This window comes from Pocillopora verrucosa, chromosome 5, assembly GCF_036669915.1.
Source record: "Pocillopora verrucosa isolate sample1 chromosome 5, ASM3666991v2, whole genome shotgun sequence".
NCBI lineage: Eukaryota > Metazoa > Cnidaria > Anthozoa > Scleractinia > Pocilloporidae > Pocillopora > Pocillopora verrucosa.
This window is the reverse complement of record NC_089316.1, coordinates 20,280,921-20,298,947: the sequence shown is the minus strand read 5'-3', so window position 1 is coordinate 20,298,947 and position 18,027 is coordinate 20,280,921. Positions and strand designations below refer to the sequence as shown.

General features: G+C 36.6%; 1 protein-coding gene and 1 pseudogene across 1 annotated transcript; both read left to right on the top strand.

The window, feature by feature from the left end:
* LOC131777643 (uncharacterized) overlaps window positions 1-11,113 on the top strand; it is a 45,226-nt pseudogene extending 34,113 nt beyond the window's left edge.
* LOC136281103 (uncharacterized) lies at window positions 716-7,060 on the top strand. Its single transcript, XM_066167312.1, has 7 exons — window positions 716-777; window positions 1,165-1,233; window positions 2,024-2,089; window positions 2,633-2,698; window positions 4,202-4,267; window positions 4,663-4,731; window positions 6,983-7,060. Exons 2-7 carry the CDS (start codon window positions 1,204-1,206, stop codon window positions 7,058-7,060), a joined length of 375 nt encoding a protein of 124 aa, XP_066023409.1. The 5' UTR covers window positions 716-777; window positions 1,165-1,203.
* Window positions 11,114-18,027: the final 6,914 nt, after the last annotated feature.

Sequence of the window (18,027 nt, the reverse complement as noted above, 5' to 3'; positions counted from 1 at the left end):
TACAATTATTTTTGAAAAAATAATCAAGAGAGAGATTACTCATTTAAGATATTTTTTTCCAAGATGACTTACCATATTTCCTTGAATAAGTGCCCATGTTCTAATAAGTGCCCTCCCCCAAATAAGTATGCACCACCTAGACCATAATTTCAAACGAGCAACCCCTCCAATAACTACCCCCCCCCCCTCCTTCCTCACTTTTAAAATAGTAGGTGTACAATGACAACCTGTTTCTATTGCCACTTCATTTATAACTTTTTAAACTTCACCTACAGTTTAATCTGTGCAGGAGAATAGTTTCTTTTCCATTCAGTTATTCCTATCTCCATGTGATTGCAGAGTCCCTTAACTTATTACACCCCAACATCAGCTGACATGTTCTCTATATTGTTCTCAATACATTTCCTAAGGGATGACAAGGAGAATTTGTTTTATAATCTAGAGCTTCAATTGATGGTGATAATTTCATTTGTTCTTGTGACCTTTATGTGTGATTTTGGGGATGGTATGGTAAGGAGAAATTAGATGCTAGTCACTCTCAGGGGTTAAAGCATTATGTGTCTTATCTGTTGTTTTTAATTCGTCCCATTAAGCTCAATCCTTCTGGTAATTTCTCCTTCGAGCCCCCATGGGCACCTATTGGAGGAAGTATGGTATCCTAAAATTTAAAATTAATTTCAAGTGGCTTTATTCATTTTCGTTATTTCTAGAAAAGGCTCCATGCAGTTCAAACAATAAAGAACAAAAAACAAAGGAAGGAGGTTTTCACAGGAACTGGTAAGTTTTGTATAATGTTTGTAAAATCCTTGAACAATTAGCAATATTTGCTGGGATTAGGATACAGGTCTAAAGAATTCATATTATTTGCAAAAGTTAATACTTTCACAAATTTTTTTTACTGCATACACATTATTGTAACAATTTTGTGACATAAGTAGAATTGTGTCTTAAAATTTGCAAACCGTTATGTGCCATCAATTCAAAGCTTCAAAATCCTTCCCACAAGTAACATCTTAGTCAACCTCTCAGACGTTTGCCTGTGGGCTGCACAGGAAGGAGGAGGGAGATGTTGAAGCTTAAAAATGGTTGGCAGATAATTAATAAATATGTTTGCTAGCGATGATACTGGCCTATCTGATAGATATTTCTCCTCACTTTCTGCAGGTGATCTTCCACACAGTGGCCTTGAAGTTGGGAAAAGAGATGGAAGGGAACAAAGTGAGTCTGCACCAGGTGGGTGAATGAACATGTAACATTGCAGGTTATATGCCCTAATTTGGTTCTTTTCTGAAAAGTGAGCCTGAATGATATTGTTTGAACTGTACAACAGTTCTCTGACACTCAGAGGGAGCAGTTACAAAATACTACGGTAACATTTAATGCTTAAGTGTTGTTGAATGATATTGTTTGAACTGTACAACAGTTCTCTGACACTCAGAGGGAGCAGTTACAAAAATACTACTGTAACATTTAATGCTTAAGTGTTGTTGAAGGATTGTATAAAAGTCTGCTGATATTTTCTGTTAATGTTGCACAGCATTTTATGGTGAAAATTCTGAAAGTTCTATGTTTTGACACAAAATCTTCTATTAAACAATACTTTTTTGACATCTATTTACTCAAACAAAATATTTGCTGAGCCTTAGAATCTTCAGAATGTCATTAGGCTTTGCTTGAAGTCCTTTGTTTTCACTTTACAGCTTCAATTTGCATCTTAAGGGAATCGTAGTGTTGTTGACTCAAAAACTTATTTTACTGCTTTAAGACCTGGATGTTTATTATTTTCCAGGCAGAGTATTTTATAGCATCTTTACTTTTCATTTTGTGTTCTAGAAGGTCTAACATAATCAGAAAGGTACGGAAAATTAGACTTGAAAATATTGGATTATTTCTTGTCCACCACATGGCATGGGCAGTTATGGGTGGTTCAGGTGTCAATGTTTAAACTGAAAAATTCGTATTCCTATCCTCAGCCTTACAGATATGTAAATGCATTACTTTTGTATTTTGTCCTGTGTATAAGATCCAGACACTTCAGATAAAACAGCAGAACAAACAAGAGAAAGAAGGACAGGTGGGCAAGGGGAAGGTACATATATTTAACTCATTTTGTAGAATGCCATAAAAAAATGCAAATTATTTCTTGTTATTGTACCTTTTGTAGACCCAATTAAGTGAGGATATTTGCATATGCTCTTCATCAATATAAGGATATGATTTAATTATTTTGACCACAGATGGAGACAGTTTTTTCCTTTGGTTTGTGAACAGTAAACAGCTGCCTGCTTTCAGCAGAATTGTATGATATGAAAACAAGAAGCTGTTTAAAACTAATTAAGAATTATTCTGAGTTAACATACAGCAGTTATCATTCAGTATGTATGATTTGAATAGTTCCTTAAGGCGACATTTTCTTGGAAACCCAACATCAGCTTGTTGTTCAATTTTATTGAACAAATATTCTACCAATCCAACATTTTTTGTAGCAGTGAAATAATCCAAGGAATTATAAATTTTACAAAACATTGAAAACAGTTAGAAAAAAAAGAAAAATAGCTGCATAGGGCTATTATATATTATAGAGGTGTATGCGTTGCAATTTATGAATATCTTAATTCAGTTTTCACTGCAGATCAAGACACCTCAAATAAAACAAGAGAAAAAACAAAGGGAGACAAGAAAAAAGTTCAAGCAGCAGGTATGTATATTAATTGCCTTTTTAAAATTTTATTAGTTATACATAATTCTAATTAATCAGTTGGAACCCAGGGATAGTTTTGATTGCTCATACTGTTATCCAACAGGTGAAAAAAGCCAGTCAGTGAATAATTTCCTTAGACTAGTTAATTTTCTTCAACTAAACAGCAAGTATGCCACAGCATCTCCCAGTCTAATACTATGACCAACTTCTGTATTTCCTCATGTTAGTGCTCACGTTCTAAGAAGTGCCCTCCCCGGAGGCCATTATATCAAACAAGCTCCCCCCTAGAACTATCACTTCTGCTTCTCTCCCACTTTCCTAAATAAAAGGAAAACCTGATTCGGTTACCACTTTATTGATGACTTTTTAAGCTTCAACTTAACTGCTAAATAAGTACAGTTTATAATTTAATTCTTACTAAGCACCCTCCTCGATTAAGCAACTTCCTTTCACTAAGTGCCCCCCCTTCTAACCAAAACTTTAAATAATTCGCACCTGGATACTTAATTTAATGTATGTAGAACTTCTGTAAATATTCTTGCTTTGCTTTCAACTTATAGGGAAATGTATGGAAATACCTGTAGAACTTTATTATCCCAACACTTATAAAAGCACTATTTGAGTAAACTCCAGAAAGAGATTGAGTGTGTAGATAAAGCCTTGAAGCAATGAAGAAGGAAATGAGTTATTTCTCAAAAATGATCTAATTGGTAATCAAAGAAGAGCTTAAACTAAATAAGAAATTCATGTCTCTAAAACTACTAAATTTGGTAAAGCAAAGACCTTTGTGTAACTGCTGATTGGGATGAAGCTATTTAGTGTATATATATTTAGTGTTTCTGCTTGACTTTCAACTTATAAGGAAATGTATGGAAATATGTGTAGAACTTTATTATCCAAACACTTATCAATCAAAGCACTATTTGAGTAAACTCCAGAAAGAGATTTAGAATGTGGATAAATCCTTCAAGTAATGACGAAGGACATAGGTTAGTTGTTGCAAAAAGATGATATTTATATGATTGGTAATCAAAGAAGAGCTTAATTTACTTGCAGCATTCGTGTTGGCGTATCGGTCATTTAGCATTTGGATCAAACAATATCACTGACATTCGTGCTTGTCTTACTCTTTCTTCCACAACACCTTTCATTCTTCTAACTTTTAATGAGAAAAGTTTTTAAACTTGATAGGATCTTAAAATGGCCTTTTAAACTACAATTTGCTATATTCATGCCCAGGAATTTTGCAGATCAAAATAATTCATTTGTAATAACTAGAAACTTCTACATGTAATCATCATGTAATGGCATCAGTTTGGGTAAATGTTGGGTTGCGTTCATTGCAACATTTGAATTTCTTCCCATTAAGCACCATCCTTCCAGTTATTCCCCCCCCCCGGCCTCCCCCTCCCACCCTCATGGGTTCTTATAGAAAGAAATATGGTATCCTGAAATTCAAAATTAATTTTAAGTGGCTTTATTCATTTTCATTATTTCCAGAAAAGGCTCCATGTAGTTCAAACGATAAAGAACAAACACAAAGGAACGAGGTTTTGGCGGCAACTGGTAAATTTTGTATAATTGTGAAATCCATGAATAATAAGTAATATTTGCGAGGAAGGGTACAGGTCTAAAAAAGTCATATTATTAACAAAAGTTAATATTTTCATGAATATTTTTACAGCATACACATCAATTTAACAGTTTTTTGATCGAAGTAGTATTGTGTCATTTAAAATTTTCCAAACAGTCATGTGCCATCGATTCAAAGCTTTATCATCCTTCCTATATGCAACTCTCAGGCAACCCCCTGGACATTTGCACTTGGGTTGCCCAGGGGGAAAGGGAGAGATGTGGAAGCTTTTAAATGATTTGCAGATTGATTGGCAGATAATAAATAAAATTGTTTGCTTGCTATGATATCAGCTGATCCAATAAATATTTCTCTTCACTTTCTGTAGGTGATCTTCCACACAGTGACTCAGAAGTTGGGAAAAGAGAAGGAAGGGAACAAAGTGATTCTGCGCCAGGTGGGTGAATGAACATGTAACATTGCAGGTTATGCCCTAATTTGGTTCTTTTCTGAAAAATGAGCCTGCATGATATTGATTGAACTGTACAAGAGATCTCAGACAGTCAGAGAGTAGAGTTATAAAATACTATACTGTAACATTTAATGCTTAAGTGTTGTTGAAGGACAGTCGTGAAGTCTGCAGATATTATCTGCTGATGTTGCACAGCACTATGTTGAAAATTCTGAAAGTTCTACGTTTTGACACAAAATCATCCATTGAACAATACTTTTTGGACACCTCTTTACTCAAACACAATATGAAACAAGAAATAGCTACGCAGGGCTATTATATGTTACAGAGGTGTATGCGTTGCAATTTATGAATATACTTAATTCAATTTTTGGTGCAGATCAGAACACCTCAAATAAAACAAGAGAAAAAGCAAAGGGAGGCAAGAATTTTCAATTTTATTAGTTACATAACTCTAATTAATCAGTCTGAACCCAGGGATAATTTTGATTGCTCATACTATGATCCGAAAGGTAAAAGAAGCCAGCTTTTTCTTTATTTTGTGTACAGTCTACAGCCACTTAACTATATAGCTTTCGGTACAATTAAGTTATAAGAAAACTAGAGTCTGTTTAAAATTTTTTAAGATATTCTAGTTTGGAACTAAATATATACCGAGTACTTTAAGATGACCATTTCCACTCAATGCTAACAATAAAAAACCCCTAGACTGTGAATAGAAAAGCGACATTTTCATTTTCACTGACCTCCTAAAATCATCATTGATAGTACTTAAATAAGGTCATGATTATAACTTCGGTGTTTTCATTTTATGCAGCTCCAGAAATTTCAAATAAAACAAGAGAACGAACATAGGGAGACAAGAAAGTAGTGAAAGCAGCAGATATGTAATATTTTTCTGCTTGCAGGATCCTTTAGGTACACAAAAAACTCCTCTAAAGAATTGTTTTTAATAACACCTGCGAGCACAGGCACCCCAAGCTCACGTCTCCAGAAACTGGCGCAGAAACGTTAGTTAACAATTTCCTCAGGTCTTTTTAAATTTTCTTCAACTAAACAGCAGGTATGCCACAGAAAAGTTCTTGAAAGAATTAAAAAAAAATCTGGTAAATGAGCTTCTCATTTCTGCAACAATAGGATTATCAGCATCTTCCAGTCTAACGCTATGACCAATTACTGTATTTCCTCATGTAACTGCCCACACTCTAAGAAGTGCCCTCCCCCGAGGCCATTATATCAAACAAGCTCCCCCATAGAATTATCACCCCCCCCCCCCGCTTCTTCCCCAATTTCCTAAATAAAAGGAAAACCTGATTCTGTTACCACTTCACTGATAACTTTTAAGCTTCAACTACAGCTAAATCGGTACAGCTTATAGTTTCTTACTAAACATCCCCCTGAATTTAAACCAAAACTTTAAATAATTCGCACCTGGGCACTTATTTAAGGAAATGCAGTATCCAAAACTATTAAATTGGTGAAGCAAAGACCTTTGTGTAATTTCTGAATGGAATGAAGCTATCTAATGTATGTAGAACTTCTGCAAGTATTCCTGCTCTACTTTCAACAAGGAAATGTGTGGAAATACGTGTAGAAATTTATTATCCCAACTCTTATTAATCAAAGCACTAGCTAGTTGAGTAACCTCCAGTAGGAGATTGAGTGTCTAGATAAAGCCTGGAAGCAATGAAGAAGGAAATAAGTAAGTTCTCAAACAAAAATGATTTAATTGGTAATCAAAGAAGAGCTTAATTTACTTGCAGTATTCATGTTGGCTTATGGGTCATTTAACACTTGGATCAAACAATATCAATATATTTGTGCTTGCTTAACTCTTTCTTCCACAACACTTCTCACTCTTCTGACTTTTTCAATGAAGGTGAAGGGAGGCAAAATATTCTCTCACTTCTACTTAGCACTGATATAGTAAATATGTTTAACACTTGAGTCTTAACCTGTGTTGGTTCATTTAATGACTGCATAATTTGTATTTTGTAATATTCATGAGATTCAGGTACTGTGACAAAATACTGTTGGAAGTATGCAGCCATAAATCACCGAGCCATATCTATATGCAGTGAACTTACGTACGTGCACATGAACTAATTCCAGTGAATGCGCTATTCAAGATCTAACATTTGAGGTTGTGATTTTTGTGTGGCTTTTGAACATGTAACTGCTTGGTTTACATTAGAGTATTAAAGTAAATCTTTTTTATCTAAACTCATTGTTGCAGGTGCAGCTGCATATGTTTCAACAAAACAAGCACAGAGAAATACAAAAGAAGTTTGGACAGCAACAGATACAGTTGTAGAAGGAATACACTACCTGCCTATCGGCAATTTATGTATTGCAACCAATATGAAACATGAAGGGGGGAGGGGGGTTGGGAAGAACGTGTTGGATAAAACAACAAGGAAGGACTATAGGGGAGGGACTGGAAACCCTCAGGGATATTAGACTTTTTCCTTCTTTTTTATGTAACATTCCTATTTTGTTGCTTTAGTTTAATCCCTTTAAATGCCAAAATTGATCAACATGTAATTTCTCATAACATTGTCATTTAAAGCATCTTCTTGCAAAAAGGGGGCAAGATTGATTCTATGGACAGAAAAGGAACATTGAAACAATGTGGAAGCGAGACAGCACAACGGACGTTGTGAAACCCATCATCCAAACTATGTAGCATTCCATAATTTGATATTTCTCTCCTTTCTCCAAAGAAAAAGGTCCAAACACTTCTTTAAAGAGTAAAGCAATTGATGGGAAGAAACAGACAAAGTCTGTTCAAGGTGAGTAAACTTTACAACAAATGTCATTTAATAATAACTGTCAATAAACTCTAATACAAAGAATAAGGCTGGTCGGGAACACTGCAAATTAGTGATACAAATGTCATAAAACATGATTGATCCATAAAATTTTTCTAAAATGTCAAGGCTTTGAAGAATTCTTTTCTGCAGCATAGCTTTGATATCCCGTCTGTAACACTTTGAGCAACTAAAAACAAACCGAGTCGAGGCTTCACTTTAGCTGTCTTGTTAATGAGTAGTTGGGACTATTTTTTATTATTAATTGTGATAGTAAACAGAACAGCTTGACTGAATACCAAAGTGACGGCTCACGGGCATTTTTCAATCACAACCAAAACTTGACATAATTAACACAATTAATAACGACCAAGCTTCGACCACACGTTTAAAGATCAATAGAGCGAATTACCATCAGCTCTAGTAAGAAGTCTCTAGCATAAGATCAAGAAGGGTGTAACAAACTAATCTCGACTTGTCAATTAAGCAGTTCAACTAGATAAGAAATTTCTGTTTCAACAAGGTCCACATCGATAACAGTTCTATAACTGAAACGTTTACTTGGTCTTAATTTTCCCCTCAAAGTTATTAGCTCCGTCACAACTGTCTTCTCTCTACTCCCTTCTTGCATAATGTTGCCTTTCTTAATATCTTTTCAAATTGTTTGATTTTAGATGGCACTTTTGTGAGCTAGGTCAACATATCAAACAAGAACACTAACCCCCCCACCCCATCGAATAATCATCCTCCCCTTCTTTCTTACTGTCCAAAATAAATGGGAAACCTAATTCTATTAGCACTTTACTTACAACTTTATAAAGCTTGAACTACAGCTAAATCAGTAGAGTTTATAGTTTCTAAACACCCCTTGGATTAAGGGACTTCCTTCTGATAAGCGACCCTCCTTTTAGCCACAACTTGAAATAATTCTTGCCTGGGTGCTTATTCGAGGAAATGCATGCGTTTAAAATTTGAGCTTTGCCTGTGTCTCTTAATTTAATGAGTGCATAATTTGTATTTTTTTTATCTTCTACAGATTCAGGTACAGCTCCATGTGATTCAACAGAAGAAGAATTAGAAAACGAAAAGGAAGTCTGTGCAGCAACATGTAGGGCTGTAGAAGGTGTATACCATATGCCTATAGGCAATTTACGTATTTCAACCAATTTTGGAATTGGGAAATGTGAAGGGATGGGCGGGGGGGAGATTAATGTAGATTAATAAAGAGCAGAAAATTATTGAAAAAAAGGGACTGGCAGTACTGATGTTAGACTTTGAACTCTCATATTGTGTAACAGTTGTATTCCACTTGTTTGGTTTCATTCCTTTTTGTTTTCTCAAAACATCTTAATTAAGAACCTCTTCCAGTAAAAGGGGCACAATTTGTTTTTAGAACAGAAAATTAGGTAAGTTGTAAAGTACAACTTACTTTTAGCACATTCATTATTTCTACTTTTTTCTTGTCTTCCAAATGGAAGTCTGTTTGCAGGCTATGTAGCATGGCATACAATAATGTTATATTTGTTTCTCTTCTCTACAGAAATAGCTCCAAATACCTCTATAAAAAGTAAAACAAAAGATAAGAATAAACAAACAAAGTCTGTTCAAGGTGAGTAAACTTTGAAAAGCCTGCCACAATATGATTTAATTGTAACTGTCAAGAAACTTTCATACCAAGAACATGGCTGGTCGGGGAATGCTGAATATAAGTGATTTAGGTGTCATAGAACAAAATTGAACCAGGAAAGTTTTCAAAATGGCAATTAAGGCTATAAAGATTTTTTTCCCTAGTATAACTTTCATATCCAGTCGGTAACGCTTACGGCAACTGAAATTAAATGGAATCGAGACTTTGCTTTAGGCTTTTAGTTAACGAGCTGTTGGGACTTTTGTTGATACCAATCTGTTACAATTGTTTTGATTACTCGTATCGAGATAGGCAGCCAGTTTCCAGTAGAAGTTTGAAATGATACAATCTCCTCGCAGGAGGCGAATTAACGAAATATGACGAAATCTTCGCCCAACCAGAGTGCATGCGTCCCTATAGTCACCGGAGCAATGACAGTAATCATCCATGATTATTATTATAATTACCATTATTGTCGTTATTGTTACAAATCTTCTTTGTTACCTAATTTTCCTCCAACGTCGCTAGTTCAAAAAAAATTTCACGTCTCTACATCTTCCTTGGAGTTTGATGCCTTTCTTAATTTCTTTTCACATTTTATGATTTTAGGCGGCACTTCTGTGAGCGAGGACAACAAGGAATTCAATCAGTTACACTCTGCTGAAGGAGACAATGACGTCACTAAAATGAAATCCAGGCTTCCTCTTGGATTTTCTGTTGACTCTAAAAACGCACTAGGCAGAACGCCGCTAATGAATGCTGCTTTAAATGTCAACGTTGAAGTAGTGAAGAGTCTGATTAAAAAAGGAGCAGATCCGTCCCTGATTGACAACGGAGGATGGAATTCGTTACATCATGCGGCACAGGGCGGAGACACTGATATTATATCTCTAATCCATACTCACCTGCCCGACATTGAGTCAAAAACAGGCCAGGGTTACACGCCGCTAATGATAGCGGCTGGCACTGGTAAATTACAAATAGTACAATGGTGTCTTGAGAAGGGGGCAACTGTAACCACTAGAGACAACAGCGGATGGAACACGTTACATCATGCCGCACAGGGCGGAGAAACTAATGTCATATCTCTTATCCATACTCACATGCCCAACATTGAGTCAAAAACAGGCGATGGTTACACGCCACTAATGGTAGCGGCTCTCGCTGGCAAATTACATGCAGTGCAATGGTTGCTTGAGAAGGGGGCAACTGTTACCATTAAAGACAACAGCGGATGGAACACGTCACATCATGCCGCACAGGGCGGAGAAACTGATGTCATATCTCTAATCCATACTCACCTGCCCAACATTGAGTCAAAAACATGCGAGGGTTACACGCCACTAATGGTGGCGGCTGACTATGGCAAATTACATGCAGTGCAATGGTTCCTTGAAAAGGGGGCAACTGTAACCTGTGTAGACGACATAGGATTCAATGTGTTACATCATGCTGCACTGGGTGGAGACACTGAAATTATATCCCTTATCCATACTCACCTGCCCAACATTGAGTCAAAAACACGCTCGGGTTACACGCCACTTATGGCAGCGGCTTTAAGTAGAAAATTACATGCAGTGCAATGGTTTCTTAAGAAGCGGGCAACTGTAACCTGTGAAGACAAGGGGGATTGAATGCGTTACATTATGCCGCACTGGGCGGAGACACTGATATCATCTCTCTGATCCTTACTAGGCTGCCGGACATTGAGTCAAAAACAGCTGACGGTCAAACACCTCTAATCATGGCTGTTGTTAAAGGCCGGCTGTCAGGTGTAAAGTATCTTCTTGAGAGGGGAGCCAATCCTTTGGCTAAAGACAACCAAGGACAGGATTCTTTATATCATGCCTCATTACGTGACCCAGATTTCTTGGACCTGCTGCTGAGTCACGTGGCTAAAAGTGAGTCAACAACGGGCAATGATTAACTCAGATTGGTGAAATAAGCTTTACAGCTTATTTTCTCTTTGCTTAATTCTTCGATGTCAAAATGTAAATCACTAGTTTGTTTTTCCCATCAACTTCAAGGAAGTTGTATTAACTAAGTGACCTGCTGCTGTTAATGGAAGTTTTTAACAGGCTGTGTGATGTTTTGATATTTAACAACAATCTGTAGAGGTCGTGAGCTGTGTAACAGTTTCAATACTGAATAGCTGATGTCGTTGAAGTTGAAATTGAGCCTGGGCTTCCTGTGGCATGTAGACTGAGTGTAGTAATTAAGTTATGGCAATACCAGGCGCTTAAAGAACTTTGAGTTAGAAATCTGTTTGCCCAGCTTTTAAAAGCTTTCATGAAATCAAACCTATACCCAAAGACGAAAGTCAATCGCTTGTAGACAGGCTTCGTCAGAGCGCAGCCATACGCTTGAAACATATGAATGATCCGAGTGAATGGTATGTTGCGGGATTAGTGTTGGGCTGCCTTTGGCATGAGACGATATAAACCTAGATATAAAGCCTCTTAGTGCAGCGTGTTCCTCTTCAATTGTCATAGGAATCTTCATTTCTCTTCCTCATACTCATTGACAACTCAATGGTTTTGTCTCTTAGGTTGCAGTTTGCGTGGTGTTGTCAAGAGTTGATGTTCTCATGTGGCTTTTACTTCACAGAAAATGCTGTTAGTGTTGGAGAGTTTGGAAAATGAACCTACTCTGATAACAGCCTGAAGTGTATGTCTATATAGCATTACCAGTGATTTTATTTTTATCAAGTTAAACTTTTTTCATATTGATATGATTTTGTATATATTTCACAAGTAAAAGGGTGTTTTGTTCCCTATAACGCGTTAATTTCAAAGACAGAAGTGTAGGTTTCTGCAATGTTACCGGCTTCTCTTTTTTTTCATCCATGTCCAATACACCCAAACCGTTGCGATTCGTCTACGGTCTTCGACGAATGGTCATACCGGATGTCGAATCGTTCGTTAACATACCGGAAGTCGAGGGTCGCGCACGTGAGCAATGAGTGAAAATGAGTGGCATGGTACGAGAACATGACAACATGAACCTTCCACGTTCTTAAAGCTTGAAACGACCGGAAGTCTATCGTCAGAATTTTATAAACTACACATTGTAGCAAATGTTGACGATTCGACACGATTTGAGTCCAATCGAACGACTTGTCACAGCAAATGACGATCCGTCATACCGGATGTCGATTTGCAGAGGAAGACATGGACCTCCCACGTTCTTAAAGCGTGAAACGACTACAAGTCTATTGTCAGAATTTTCTGAACCATACAGTGTAGAAAATGTTGACGAATCGGCTCGATTTGATTCGAATCGAACTACTCGTCACAGCAAATGACGATCCGTCATACCGGATGCCGATTTGCGGAGGAAGACATGGACCTCCCACGTTCTTAGAGAGTGAAACGACTGCAAGTCGTTTGTCAGAATTTCTGAACCATGCAGTATAGAAAATGTTGACGATTCGACACTATTCGACTCGAATCGAACGACTCGTTACAGCAAATGACGATCGGTCATAACGGATGTCGATTTGTACAAGAAGGCAAATATTCAGTCGAGCGTTGACGATTCGCACGGGTGGACTCGACGGTATGACGGTCGCCATTTGCTGTGACGATTCATTCGATTCGAGTTGAATCGTGTCGATTCGATAATATCTGGATTCCCCCTTCACAGATACTTGAGGAATATTTTCCAAGTGTCTTGCGAATCGACATCCGGTATGACGGGTCGTCATTTGCGGTGACGAGTCGTTCGATTCCTGTCCAATCGTGTCGATTCGACAGCATGTTCAACCCCCCTTCACAGATACTCGCAGAATATTTTCTAAGTGTCTTGCAAATCGAGATCTGGTATGACGGGTCGTCATTTGTTGTGAGGAGTCGTTCGATTCGAGTCGATTCGTGTCGATTCGACAACGTCTTCAACCCCCTATCGTAGACACTTGCAAATTGACTTCCTAGACTACTTGCAAATATGCGTTTCCATGTCGTAAGAGATGGTTTCTCAGACCCCCGGTATCATAACATCACTTAGCCGCGAATCGACTTCCGGTTTGGCGATTCGCAGCGGTTTGGGTGTATTGGTCAACCCTTTATTTTTTTATCTAGGGCGTTTTAAAGTTAAGATGAATTTGTATATTTTTGACAAGTAAATGGGTTATTTTTTACCATTTAACATTTTTTTAATTATAGAAAATATAAGTGTAATAGAACAGCTGTGTATTTTTAGGCGAAAGTTGGAAATTTCGACGTAAATTGCATTTCGTTGAACAAGTGTACGTCTCAGCTGATAATGCCTTCTGATAACATTTGTACCAAGCTAAAATCGAGGTTGGAATATTTTGTAAGGTTTGAAAATATGAAGTATGAATTAAAAAATAAGACAGTGTATTTTGCGTAGCGGATTTATTTTTTTAAAATACTATTTTACATAAAAATACATAGCCTTTACTTTTAACGCGATGTTAGTAATATCTCATTTTTCAAGGACAAGAAATAAATGAAATACATGAAGAAATTTCTGAATTTTGATTGGTTGCAATACAGTTTTCAGGTAACACCAATGCAGAAGAGAGCTAATACAATATAGAACTTTTTTATTTCAGTGAAAAAAGGGTAACGAACTGTTTAATAGCTTAAAAAAGAAAGGCATGCTAAAAATTTTGTCTTTTGACTTAACACGTTGATTTGACCGAACGCACAATAATGTTTGCAGGGTTTTGATGATTCATATTTGTACGTGTTTCACCTTTTCTTTGTTTCTGCAATATCAGATGAAGCTATCTCGAAAACTAGATCATTTATAAATGAAATAGAAGTGACATGATTGTTCTTACACAATTTGGAATGAGTAAGCACTCGTAATTTTGAAAAGACTACAAATTGCACTCGCTCTACGGGCTCGTGCAATTATCTTGGCTTTGAAAGAAAAAACGAGGGAATTCAGAGAAAATTTCACTTGAAGTATTGTGACCAATAAGGAGATGTGTACGGTACCAATAAAGAAATGATATCATCACCTAGCGACTCCAGTTATAACAAATTTTTAGGCAACCTTTGTAAGCGAGGTTAGAACATTAGTCAATAAATTTTTATATCACCGAACGAAAGAAAGTCTTGTTTGTCAATGGGAACGACTGATATTTCAAGCATCTGGGAAAGTAGTGAAAAAAATCCCTGTTTGGATAAAATATTGAGAAAGAGGTAAAGGTAAAGGTAGCAAAATTTTCATATCTTCCATGGGGAGGGGGGGGACCCTTTCGGGCGCAGGGGGGTGGGATTTTCAGTCCTCAGGGGTAAGAGAGGTTGGGATAAGTGGTCGCTAACAAAGCTTATGGGGAAAGGGGGTGTTTGCTAAGAAGGGGGATCATTAGAATAGCACAGAGCATAGAGGGGGGCAGGGTCAGGTAAATTTAATTCTAACTCAAACAAAGTCCTTCGACCCCCTCCCCCCTTCCCAGGTGATAAATAATAAGCGGTCCCAAACAAGCAAACAAAAAACATTCGAGAGGTTGAAGAACTGGGTACAGTTGTTAACCCTTCCCAGTCCTCTCCCCATGTTGAAAATAAGTGAGCCTTTGACGACTGTGTTGACTTCAGTTTTGGCATAATTTAGCAAACCGCTGAAGTATACAAGATAGTTATCATGTTTGTACACTAGTTTATAAATAATTGAATTTGCATATCTAACTAGGCTACTCAAAAACAAGGCTATTTAGTATTATCAACTGAGTTGATACCATAAATTGGCCACCTTAAAGAGTTTAACAGCTGATGTCTCGAGCATTAAAGCAACTTTCGAAGGGCTAACGCTCGAAACGTCAGCTTTTAAAACTCTTTACGGTGGCCAATTTACGTTATAAACTCAGTTGATCATACTAAATTACCCTGTGATACACTCCCACCGACGCAGCACCACAGTTTCTTTAGAGACTTGCCCCCTTTGCTCAAAAACCATTCGGGCTAAGGAATGCAAATAACTTGCAAAACGCAAAGTTCATTTTCCGTTTCAAAATTAGCGCTGGTAATTTAGAAAAAAATAACCGACAGCTTGCTTCCTAAGATGGAGCGCTTACACTTATAAAATAGTATCATTATAATCAAATTGTAGAGACGTAGCAGTGTACTTTTTTACGATGTTGCATTGTCAAGTACAAATAATTTCACGAGAGAAATCTTTCCCCCCTTTCTCTTCCTATTACCTTTGTGTTCTTTTTAAATTGTCGTAGGAATCTTCATTTCTCTTCCTATAATACTCATTGGTTTTGTCTCATAGATTGCAGTTTGCGTGGTGTTGTCAATATTTGACGTTCTCATATGGCTTGTACTTTACAGAAAAAGCTGTTAGTGTTGGAGAGTTTGGAAAATAAAACCCACTCTGATAACAGCCTGAAGTGTATGTCTATACAGTATTACCAGTGATTTTATTTTTATCAAGTTAAACGTTTTTGAAATTGAAATGATTTTGCATCAATTTCACAAGTAAAAGGGTGTTTTGTTTACTAGAACGCGTTAATTTCAAAGACAGAAGTGTATATTTCTGCAGTGTTACCGGTCTCTTAATTCTTTTATGTAAGACGTTTTAAAATTAATATGATTTTGTATATTTTTTACAAGTAAATGGATTATTTTTTTACCATATAACATGTTTTTATTATAGAACATATGTGTAATGTAACAGCCGTGTAGTTTTATGCAAAAGTTGGAAATATGAATGTAAAATTGCCTTTCGTTGAACAAGTGTACGTCTCAGCTGATAATGCCTTCTGATAACATTTTTAACAAGCTAAAATCGTGGTTGGAAATTTTTTAAGGTTTGAAAATATGAACTACGAATCCAAAAAACTACCCGGTGTATTTTGAATAGCAGTTTATTTTTGAAATACTATCTTATATCATAATGCATAGCTTTTACTTTTAACGCGATAGATGTGAAGAATATCTCATTTTTCAAGGACACCTGTTAATAGAATACACGAAGAAATTTTTGCATTCTGATCGGTTGCAATACATTTTTCAGGTAACACCAATGCAGAAGAGAGCTAATACAGTGTAGAACAATGTCAATTCAGTGAAAAAACAGTAACTAATTTTTTCATGGCTTAAAAAAGAAAGGCATGCCGAAATGTTTTTCTTTTGACTTAACACGTTGATTTGAACGAACGCATAATAGTGTTTGGAAGGTTTTTATGATTATTTTGTACGTGTTTCACCTTTTCTTTGTTTCTGCATTATCAGATGAAGCTATCTCGAAAGTTAGATCATTTAAAAATGAAATAGAAGTGACATGATTGTTCTTGGACAATTAGAAATTAGTACGCATTCGTAATTTTTTGCTCGTGCAATTATCTTGGTTTTGAAAAAAAAAAAAAAAACCAGGGAATTTATAGCAAATTTGACTTAAGTAGTGTGGCCAATAAGGAAATATGTAATGTACCAATAAAGAAATGTTTACTGTATATCTAAAGAAATGATAGCATCACTTAGCGACTCCAGTTATTACAAATTTTTAGTTCACCTTTGTAAGCGAGGTTATAACATTAGTCAATAAAATTTATATCACCGAACGAAAGGAAAAGTTGTTTGTCAATGGAACGACTGATATATCCAGCGTCTGGGAAAGTAGTGAAAAAAAAATCCTTGTTTGGATAAAATATGGAGAAAGGGGAAAGGTAAAGGGAGCAAAAATTTTATATCGTCCATGGGGAGGGTGGAGCCTTCGGGGGGGGGGGGGGATTTTAAGTCCTCAGGGGTAAGAGAGGTTGGAATCACTGGTCGCTAACAAAGTTTATGGGGAAAGAAGGTGTTTGCCAAGAAGGGGGATCATTAGAATAGCACGGAGCATAGAGGGGGGCAGGGTCAGGCAAATTTAATTCTGACTCAAACAAAGTCCTTTGACCCCCCCCCCAGGTGATAAATAGTAAGCGGTGCCAAACAAACAAACAAACAAACAAACAAAAATATGCGAGGGATTGAAGAACTTCGTTCCAGAAGGGTACAGTTGTTAACCCTTTCCTGTCCTCTCCCCATGTTGTCAATGAGTGAGCCTTTGACGACTGTGTTGACTTCAGTTTTGCCACAATTTAGCAAACCGCTGAAGTATACAAGATAGTTATTGTGTTTGTATACTAGTTTAAAAATACTTGACTTTGCATATCTAACTAGGCTACTCAAAAACTAGGTTATTTAGTATTATCAACTGAGTTGATAACATAAATTGGCCACCGTAAAGAGTTTAACAGCTGATGTCTCGAGCGTTAGAACCATTTTCGAAGGGCTAACGCTCGAAACGTCAGCTTTTTAACTCTTTACGCTGGCCAATTTACGTTATTAAATCAGTTAATAATACTAAATTACCCTGTGATACTCTCGCACCGACGCAACACCATAGTTTCTTTAGAGACTTGCCCCCTTTACTCAAAAACTATTCGGGCTAAGGAATGCAAATAACTTGCAAAAACGCAAAGTTCATTTTTCGTTTCAAAACTAGCGCTGGTAATTTAGAAAAAATTACTGACGGCTTGCTTCCTAAGATGGAGCGCTTACACTTATAAAGTAGTTTCATTATAATCAAATTGTATAGACGTAGCAGTGTACTTTTTTACGATGTTGCATTGTCAAGTACAAATAATTTTACGAGAGAATCTTTCTCCTGTTTCTCTTCTTATTACCTTTGGTTGAAGCTCGATGTCATCATCAGTTGTATTAGGAGAGGTAAGAGAAGGAAATAATCTTGGGGTTAAAAATTTATCCTTTTTCAAGTTTTAGGAGTCCAGTTATAAGAGATAATAGTAATTTATGAAACACAATCTTCTTAATTTCATCATCAGGTTCCCTTCAAATAAATTTCCCGCTCGGTAAGGAAAAAAAATAG